This window comes from Odocoileus virginianus, chromosome 6 (genome assembly GCF_023699985.2).
Source record: "Odocoileus virginianus isolate 20LAN1187 ecotype Illinois chromosome 6, Ovbor_1.2, whole genome shotgun sequence".
NCBI classification, from domain to species: domain Eukaryota; kingdom Metazoa; phylum Chordata; class Mammalia; order Artiodactyla; family Cervidae; genus Odocoileus; species Odocoileus virginianus.
In genome coordinates this window covers 17086243-17097032 of record NC_069679.1, presented here as the reverse complement: position 1 = coordinate 17097032, position 10790 = coordinate 17086243, and the positions used below count along the sequence as shown (strand labels likewise).

The 10790-nt window shown below is 35.5% G+C and overlaps 1 protein-coding gene across 1 annotated transcript; it reads left to right on the top strand.

Annotated features, from left to right (window-relative positions):
• Positions 1-1289: 1289 nt before the first annotated feature.
• On the top strand, positions 1290-2237 carry LOC110133391 (olfactory receptor 11G2-like). Its single transcript, XM_020887270.2, has one exon. The coding sequence runs from the start codon at positions 1302-1304 to the stop codon at positions 2235-2237; it is 936 nt and encodes a 311-aa protein (XP_020742929.2). The 5' UTR covers positions 1290-1301.
• The last annotated feature ends 8553 nt before the right edge of the window (positions 2238-10790 follow it).

The window sequence follows — 10790 nt, the reverse complement described above, 5'->3', positions numbered from 1 at the left end:
AATTTCTGATATAAGCTCCTACTCTGAAAAAAGCAATGCTGCCAGGAAGACAACTATGCAGTCTTATATTACAAAAATGAAAGAAAAAAAGAGAGGGAAGTCATTAAGATGCAGTATATATCTCACTCCCTGCTGCTGCTGCTGCTAAGTCACTTCAGTCGTGTCTGACTCTGTGTGACCCCATAGATGGCAGCCCACCAGGCTCCCCTGTCCCTGGGATTCTCCAGGTAAGAACACTGGAGTGGGTTGCCATTTCCTTCTCCAATGCACGAAAGTGAAAATTGAAAGTGAAGTCGCTCAGTCGTGTCTGACTCTGCGACCCCATGGACCACAGCCTACCAGGCTCCTCCGTCCATGGGATCTTCCAGGCAAGAGTACTGGAGTGGGTCGCCATTGCCTTCTCCAAATAGAGACCTTACCGTTAGAAAAGAATGTTGACAACTGGAGCTTTCATATACTATCAGTAGGAGTGATAAATAGTGCAATAATAATGGAACACTGTTGAACTTACCTACTGAAGGTAAAGATACACATGCCCTTATGATCTAGCCTACAGAAATGCATGCATGTGTGAACCAGGAAAAGAGAACAATATTCATAGCACCATTACTCCTAATAGCGCCAAACTAGAAATAGCCAAAATAGTCATCTATAGTACAATGGTTTAATAAGTGGTGTATTCATAGCATATAGTGGGGTATAAATGGACACACTCTAGATGCATGTAACAACATGAATGTAAAAAACCTTACTGTTGAACAAAAGAAGTCATCCAAATACTACATATACTAGGATTTCAATTATGTAAAATAAAAAACAAGCAAAACTAAAAAAAAAAATCTTTCTGAATGCATACTTAGTTATTAAAATAAAGAAAAATAGAGAGGTGATTACCATTAGGAAAGGAGAATGTTAACAATGGAGGGACTAAGAGGCAGAGGATAGTCATCCTTTTATTGGGATGGGTCATAAGAGGAGATTCTAGAGTACAAGTGATCCTCTATTTCTCAACTTCAGTGATAGTTACTGCAGAGTTTTATATATAAAGATTTAAATGTTGGACATGTTTCCATACATTTCACAATAAGTAAATATCTCTATATATACTGATAGTCATTGACTTGTGTTTTTATAATCCAACTGCTAAAGTAGGACAGTAATTCAGGTTTAGACTAAAATAGTAACTATTGATACATAAATGTGTACTTCATTCCCCAGAGTGGCTTCAATTCATATTTGGGTTATCACCTGTCTTTACAATCATTCAATAATGCGATGGTGTTTTCACAGCTCACAGACCCATGAAAATCTCCAACACCCCCAACACCTCCAGCGCCATCACTGGCTTCATCCTCCTGGGCTTCCCTTGCCCCAGGGAGGCGCAGATTCTCCTCTTTGTGCTCTTCTCTGCTGTCTACCTCCTGACCCTCATGGGCAACGGTTCTATCATCTGTGCTGTGCGCTGGGATCAGAGACTCCACACCCCCATGTACATCCTGCTCGCCAACTTCTCCTTCCTGGAGATCTGGTATGTCACCTCCACTGTCCCCAACATGTTGGCCAACTTCCTCTCTGACAACAAGCTCATCTCCTTCTCTGGGTGCTTTCTCCAGTTCTACTTTTTCTTCTCCTTGGGTTCTACAGAATGCTTTTTCTTGGCTATTATGGCATTTGATCGATACCTTGCCATCTGCTGGCCTCTACATTACCCCACTCTCATGACTAGACATCTCTGCACCAATCTTGTGATCAGCTGCTGGGTACTTGGTTTCCTCTGGTTCTTGATTCCCATCATCATCATTTCCCAAATGTCCTTCTGTGGATCCAGGATCATTGACCACTTCCTGTGTGACCCAGGTCCCTTGTTGGCCCTCACCTGTACTAGAGTCCCTGTAATAGAGTTAACTAGCTCCACCTTAAGTTCTCTCCTCTTATTTATCCCCTTTCTCTTCATCATGGTGTCCTATGCTCTGGTCCTACAAGCTGTGCTGAAGGTCCCTTCAGCAGCTGGACGAAGAAAAGCTTTCTCCACCTGTGGGTCCCATCTGACTGTGGTTTCTCTTTTCTATGGATCAGTGATGGTCATGTATGTGAGCCCAACATCTGAACATGATGCTGGAATGCAGAAGATAGTGACTTTGTTTTATTCTGTAGTTACTCCACTCATTAATCCTGTAATATATAGTCTGAGAAACAAAGATATGAAACATGCTATGAAGAAATTATTAGGAACATAAAAGTAAGGATCTTGATTTAAAATATTTGGGGGGACAGAAGCTGTTTTAATTTTTTGGTTAAAAAGAAGACTAACTGACTGTAGGACTGTAAGGCATCTCAAAGATGTACTGCATACCCCCAATTTTGCAAATGATAGAGCCATAGATTGAAAAACTGTGCTTTGTTTGCTGGGAAATATAATTAAATATAAATTTCCTGCCAATCTAGGAAAGCTCTCCACAATGGTGGAAGAGAATAAAGCAGTTTTATTACTTATTATCTATGGGTGTGAGAGTTGGACCATAGAGAAAGCTAAGAGCAGAGGAATTGATGCTTTTGAACTGTGGTGTTGGAGAAGACTCTTGAGAGTCCCTTGGACTGCAAAGAGATCAAACCAGTCAATCCTAAAGGAAATCAGTCCTAAATATTCACTGGCAGGACTGAAGCTCCAATACTTTGGCCACCTGGTATGAAGAACTGACCCATTGGAAAAGACCCTGATGCTGAGAAATATTGAAGGCAGGAGGAGAAGGGGACGACAGAAGATGAGATGGTTGAATGGCATCACTGACTCGATGGACATGAGTTTGAGCAAGCTCAGGGAGTCGGTGATGAACAGGAAAGCCTGGAGTGCTGCAGTCCCTGGGGTTGCAAAGAGTCAGACATGACTGAGCAACTGAACTGAACTGACTGATTATTGAATAAGCATTAAAGCAGGAGACTATGGGCATCACAGGAAACCCACTGAGAAATGGAAAAGACTGAAAGAAATTTCATCCTTTTATAGTCAAGCAAATACAACCCATTACATACAGGTTCTCAAAATAAACAAAAACTAATCCTCAAAAAGACTTGACCACTTTATCACACATAATCAATTCATCCTAGATTCACCTGATAATTGGACTGGCCATCTGTGTTTGCTAATTGGCTTCACACAAAGGAAAAAGGACATTTCTATATAACAGGAGGTAGTTTTCAACTTGGAAATTAGGCCACCAATGTTAGGCTCCTATCTTCCCACAGGAAATGGAAGATTGGGGCCTTTCTATCTTGATTATTACATTTCAGAGAGAATTCCCAGGTCCTTGACAGAGATATTCCTAGGTCACAAGTCTGGCAAGGCTGTTGAAAACCCCTTAAAATTTAAAACTTTTTAATTTTATATTCATTTCAATGACAGAGAAACACGTACAAGTTTTCTAAAGTAAGCGCTCTGAAGGAAGAGGGGAAACTCCCTTCATCTTCAGCATGGATACTTACACCTTTTTTTTTTTTTTTTTTTGGTATTTGCTCTTACACGTTGTACAATCCTAGGGCAAAACTTGTCTCCTATTACTCTTTCAACACCAACAAACTCTTTACTCCTCTGTTAGTGTTTATATTTCTGTCTTCTAAAACATCTATCATGATAACATCAATTTTAATATTGTATATATCTTCATGTCAATATGAAAAATAGCATCAGCACAATAAAAGTGGTAAATATATGAAAAAAAAGTAAATAGCAAAGGAAAGGCTTTTAAATATCTAAAAAGACTTTCTATTTTATTCAGAATTAGAGAAGTACAAAGAAAGCTATAATAAATTTATCTCTTTTCCCCCCAAATTGACAAAGATCAAAAATAATGTTGAGAAAAACAGCAATCTCTTCCCTTACTGGTAGAGCATAAATTGGTACAATATATATGGAGGACATTTTGCAAAAAAAACTATCAGAATTTAAAGGGCATTCCCTCTGACTCAGCAATTCCACTCTTGGGTATTTATCTGAGGAGTATACTCACAAATAAGAAAAATGACATGTGTACAAGAATATTGACTACTGTTTCTAATAGTAAAAGATTGGAACAATCCAAATTCCCATTAATCAAGGACTAATTAGATAAATTACTATATATACATTGGGTGGAATATACTATATAACTGTTAAAAATGAAGATCTGTACATGTTGATATAAAAGTACCCTCAAAGTTAAAGGAAAAATGAGATGAAAGAGATCTGTGTCTTGGGTGGGCCATCTTTCATATGAAGGAAGATTACATAAATATCTACATATTTATGTTGATGAACACATTGTGTATCTCTGAAAGAAGAAACTAAGAACAGTGATGCTTTTGGGAAACAGAATTGGGTGTCTAGGGACAGGGAAAGAAGGAAATATTTTCGCTATATATACAAGCCTTTGTATATTTTAAATTTCTCCATACGCATGTATTTCATTTAAACACACATTTAAACAACATTTATTGTTATCATCTAAAAATAAATTTTAAAACTATTTTACTATGAAATTGGAACCAAGGTAACATTTATTCATAATTCTGTGATTCTTTGAGAAACTAAAAAGAGGACTGTTTCTCAGAGGAAAAGAAAAAAAAAGAAAACCAACAACCTCTTCATGTCATCTCACTAAAATTCCTTTGTTCAGCCGGAACAAAGTAAGAAATGTCTTCCTCTTCTGAGGACCTATGAGAGTAATGAACTATGAAAAAGTGAAAACAGCTTTTTAAAAATAATTGTTGTATCGTCTTCCTCCATAGTCACTTATTCACTAAAACACATTCAATATGTTAGGTACTGAGCTGGAAGGGACAAGCCATATACAGAAGTAATAAGACACATTTCCTTCTCTTCTGGGGCTCATGAACATGTAGTAAATGAAGCAAGATGTTCTATAACAAGGGAATTATAAGTTGCTATGGGAGCAATTAAAGGAAGGCACAGATAAAAACCCATGAGTATGAAGGGGTAAGAAATCATGGCAAGTTCTGAAAAATGCATATAACCATTCCCAGACCACTTTCTATTTACAAGTATACTACAATATACAGAATAGAAGTATTCCTCAAATAGATGTCCATGTGGCATTTGCCACCCATCATGACTTATACTTGGCCAAACTTATTAATATATTAATGAGCATCCTTAATCAAAATAAATACAGCTTCAAGATGTAATATAATTCACAATTCAACAAACAGGTATAGATAGATAGAAAGATGGCTGATTCATGTTGATGTTTGGTAGAAACCAAAGCAATACTATAAAACAATTACCCTTCAATTAAAAATAAATAAATCAAAAAAAGGCCTAAAAAAAGACAAATAGAGAGAAATAAAGAAGTACATCATTGGGATATAGGTATTAAAATATAAAAGTCAATCTTCAGCTGTCATCACAGGACAAATATTACTGATATTTATTATTAGTATTTGTTTCCAGGGAACTCAACCTACAAGACCATGTCACTTAGAAAGAAAATAGCCCTTGAGTGCTTAAGTAAATCAGTGAGCCAAAAAAGACATATCAACCTACTTCATATCTTTCATAAGAATGAAATATTTCAGTGCATGGCAGATGGCCAAGGGCTGATCATTTTCCATGACAAAGTAGAACTGTGCAGTTGTGCTGGGGAAAAAAAGTAGAACCAGTGATGCAACCAGAATAGGAAATGGTCTTGGTTTTTGAAAGCAAATTGTCCTATATGTTCGACTTAAAAGTTGTGAAGTAATTTTCAAAATCATGATAGCTGCACTCTTTAACTCTCAATGTGCCTAAAATGAGCTTCCACTTTAGCCATTCAAGTAATGTACAGCCTCAAGCATACCATTCATATCTTCATTTTATAGATGAAGTAACTAAAGCCTAGATTGAATAAGCAAGTTGCCCAAACAGTTAATGAGTGTTGGAACCAACTATGACTCCAAAAACCATACTATAAAGTGTTATGCTATAGCATCTCTTAATGTTATGTTATCATATGTGAGCTCCCGAGCTAAGCATTTTGTATGCAGTCACTCTTTTAATCCTCATTACATTTTATGAGCCATTATTATTTTACATGTTTTACAGAGTAGAAAACTAAGGCCTGGAGAGAATAGCCAACAATTTACCAGTAATAAAGTCTAATAGTAACTAGGAAAGCAGGGATTCAACCAAGTCTCTCTGAGTCCCAACTCATATTCATCATCACTATTAATTTGTCATAGCAGACTTACATATATTGTTTTAAAGCAGGAAAAATTCTCCACGTGCCTCTAAAGCTGAAATAATATCCAACTATTATTGTTTGGGTAAATGGTTGATAAAAACTTAGTGAGTAAGTATTGTAAATACAATATGACACATGTGCAGGAAAGTTAAAATCTGGTCTTTAGAAAAAAAATACAAAGGGAAGCATTTCAAAATATTTGAAATGGCAATGTTTGGACAGTAATATGGAGGTTTTGGAGGTCTTTTTTTTCTATTTTGGATTTTTTTTTCCATTTGTATGCTTTATTTTCAAATGTTTCAATACCAAGTACAGATAGTCCCCACCTTACTATTTAACCAGTTTTCAACTTTACAGTTGTGAGAAAGTAATACACATTTGATAAAAACCATGCTTTGAATTTTTACATTTTCTGGCCTGTTGATAAGTAGTATGATACTCTCTCATGATGTTAGGTTCAGCTCTGAGCCACAGCTTCCAGTCAGTCACATGATCATGAGGGTCAACAACCTATACACTTAAACCATTCAGTACCCACGCAGCCATTCTGTTTATCATTTTCTGTACAGTACTCAATAAATCAACAATAATATTTATTATGAAAATTCAGCAATTTTATTATGAAGTAAGCTTTATGTCAGATGACTTTTGCCCAAAAGTAAGCTAATATGTGTTCTGAGAACATTTAAGGTAAACTAGGCTAAACTATGATATTCAGTAAGTTAGGTGTAATAAACACATTTTTAAGGCTCAAGAGGGAGGAGATATGTGTATAATTATGGCTGATTTGTGTTGTTGTACTGCAGAAACCAATACAACATTGTAAACCAATTTTCCTCCAGTTAAAAAACTGAAAAATTTTAAAGCATTTATTTACTTATCCGATTTTCAATTTTAAAGGTTTTATTAGGCTGTAAACCTATTTCAGGTCAAAGAAGATATGTAATAGTATATAAAAAATACTTTGAGGCTAATTCATTTCAATGTATGACAAAAACCACTGCAATTATGTAAAGTAATTAGCCTCCAACTAATAAAAATAAATGGAAAAAAAATACTTTTAATCTCCAGTAAGTTATTTTGTAAATAATAATAATGATAAATCTAGCTCACTTTCCCAGTTTAAAAGAACTAGCATACCTTAAGGATGCTCATCTATATAAAACCTCACTAACCATGATGTCCCTTATTTTTTCTAACAAAACTAATATTTGTAACTTCAAAACTGTGTTTTCTTAATTATCTCAGAATTAAATTAAGAGACAGCCACTAGGTACCCTGAGAGAATGGGAGCCGGAGTTGAAGATTGAAAAGTGAGCCCTTAGTACTGGACAGAAGGGAAAAGGCCTATTAGCCCATCCAGCTTCTCATCAGTCAGCTTCACTGGTACCATCCTGAAAAGGGGAAGTTTCTCAACTTTGATATATCAGCTGATAATGTATAAAGGGAGGTGAAATCATGCTAGCAACATTTCAAACTGAAGACTGTTCTCAATCATATTGCATACTTTCTAGCTCTGAACTAATATGTCCCTACACAGTTGGCCACAGTTTACATTTCACTACTATTTAAATTGATATTTCTCATAAGTACAAATGAACTTCTAGAATAAAGTAAATATGTCTGCAAAATTTAATACAAATCACAATTTACAACCTTGTTTATTTATAAATATGGATATATGCATACTTATATATATATAAGCATATTTGAGAAGATATGGAAAATAATTCTAAAGAAATATCACAAAGTATAAACTGAAGAAGCTTTTGCATTTTACTTCAGTGATACAGTCATATGAAATATGTTTTGGATCATGAATGGACATTTATATCTAGGATATAGTTCGTTTCCTATCCCAAGGTCAATGTTCTTTAGAGCTCCAAGTTCTTACTCATTAATAATTGTATAAAATATCTGTGACATCTTTTTCATATTTTTTCTTCTGAAATATTCATGTTAAATTCCCATGATAAATGAGGTCAAGTTTTAATGTTCTTTGCACTTCTCTATTTTTCCAATTTTCATATTCATTCACAATCCAGAGGAGTGGTACATACATAATAAATATTCAATGATAGATTTCTGGAAGTCATATATTCAGTCAGGCATAAGTCACGAAAGATATGCAGCAAAAGGCAGAATTACCTTTACTTGCTAATATGTTACTACAGCTGAAATAATTCCCTAAACCTTTCTCTATATTTTTGCAACTTTTCTTCTTTTTGTTATCTTCTTTAGGACCCAGCTAAATCATAAGAAAAATTGTATTTTGTTTGTAAATGTTTAAAAAAACTAACTGCTTCCAAATAAGACCTTGAGAACCAGGGAAAAAAGGCACATTTGATAAATAAAAGTGAGTTGATTATTTTTAAAGTTTTTTATTACCAAACAAAACTTCAGCTTTTCAGAAAAGTTGCAATAATAGTAAAGTACAAAATGTCTATATGCCCTTCATCCAGATTTCAAATTATTAAAATTTTACCATAATTTCTTACAGTCTATCTGTGTCCTTTTACATCTATTACCCTCTTTCTGTCCATATGTCTGACTGTCTTTCTATATATATATACCTATTAAGTGTAAGCTGAAGACAACTTACCTAAATGATTTAGTGTGTATTTTCTAGAAATAAAAAATACTTTCTCACATAACCTCACATAATTATCAAAGTTAAGAAATCTATACTGCTATAATAGCCTTATGCAATATAAAGACCTTATTCTGTAATTTCCCAAATTATACTACTCATATCTTTTATAACAAAGGGTGAATAGAGTTTTTTTTTTTTTTCTGGCCCATGATCCAATCAAGTTTAGATAGTGATCATTTTTAAAATCAAATGAGCCTTTTTGTGTTAGTAAATTGGTGAAAACCTCAAAGTTCTAAAACAGACTTTTTTTTTTTTCATTTATTTTTATTAGTTGGAGGCTAATTACTTTACATCATTACAGTGGTTTTTGCCATACATTGAAATGAATTAGCCATGGATTTACATGTATTCCCCATCCCGGTCCCCCCTCCCACCTCCCTCTCCACCCGATCCCTCTGGGTCTTCCCAGTGCACCAGGCCCGAGCAGTTGTCTCATGCACCCAACCTGGGCTGGTGATCTGTTTCACCCTAGATAATATACATGTTTCGATGCTGTTCTCTTGAAACATCCCACCCTCTCCTTCTCCCAGAGTCCACAAGTCTGTTCTATACATCTGAGTCTCTTTTTCTGTTTTGCATATAGGGTTATCATTACCATCTTTCTAAATTCCATGTATATGTGTTAGTATACTGTAATGGTCTTTATCTTTCTGGCTTACTTCACTCTGTATAATGGGCTCCAGTTTCATCCATCTCATTAGAACTGATTCAAATGAATTCTTTTTAATGGCTGAGTAATATTCCATGGTGTATATGTACCACAGCTTCCTCATCCATTCGTCTGTTGATGGCCATCTAGGTTGCTTCCATGTCCTGGCTATTATAAACAGTGCTGCGATGAGCATTGGGGTGCATGTGTCTCTTTCAGATCTGGTTTCCTCGGTGTGTATGCCCAGAAGTGGGATTGCTGGGTCATATGGCAGTTCTATTTCCAGCTTTTTAAGAAATCTCCACACTGTAAAAAAGCAAAGTCAATTCTTGGGGGAAAAATTTTTATTCAAAATTAAATTTTCTTATTTGAAACTGTAAGTAACTGTTTTGCAGTGTAAATAAATAGAAATAAGAACTATTGAATTCTAAATGATAAATGCTTATCAGATTCAACACAAGATTTCTAAAGATTTTTTTTCTACAGAAAAAAGCCATGATGGTCTGGGGAAAAGAGTGATTGCACAGCTACGTTACTCCCTAAAACCAGTCTTCTCTGTCTGATAGCAAGACAATCATCTGTCTCCAGCACCCACAATTGACAACAACTTATCAGAAGACCAAAAAACAAACTCCAGCAAGACAAACACCTTGGCTTGGGTTTTGTTTGACAGAATTTCCCCTGATCATATGAGAGGTATTCTGAACAGATTTGGTGAATGACTAATGAATCTATTGATTGAATCTCTGGCCATCTCTAAGAGACTAAAACTAAAGAAAAGATATTACTTCCTCCATCACTGGGGAAAAGAAAAGCAACAATGAAGGCACAGCTGTCTCCAGAGGAGACAGGGAGTGAACAAGGGAATAACTCGCACAGACCTGTCTCCTGGCACATTCCTCCTTCTAGTGGCAGTAAATGATGCCTCAAGGAGAACAAGACAAGCTGTGTTTATAATCCATGGATCCTAAAGCACATAGATTCACTGGTCCCCATCCAACCTACTTTTTGCACCTTCTCTCCCAGCTGGTTACTACAAAGACAACTGCTTCTACTCAGAAAAGTCTGCAAAAAATTGAGAAGCTTAGTTGAGAATCCCTTTCTTACTTCAGGAAAGAAGGTAATTCAGTTCTTAGAGGAGAAAAATAGTAAAATATAGCTGCAGAATCTACATCTCTTGGGGGAAAAGTCTGTTAATTCTGCCACAGTTTTACCCAAAACATCTAATATTTACCATATGTCAGATATTGAGAAGTTGCTTCCACCTTGTCAATTT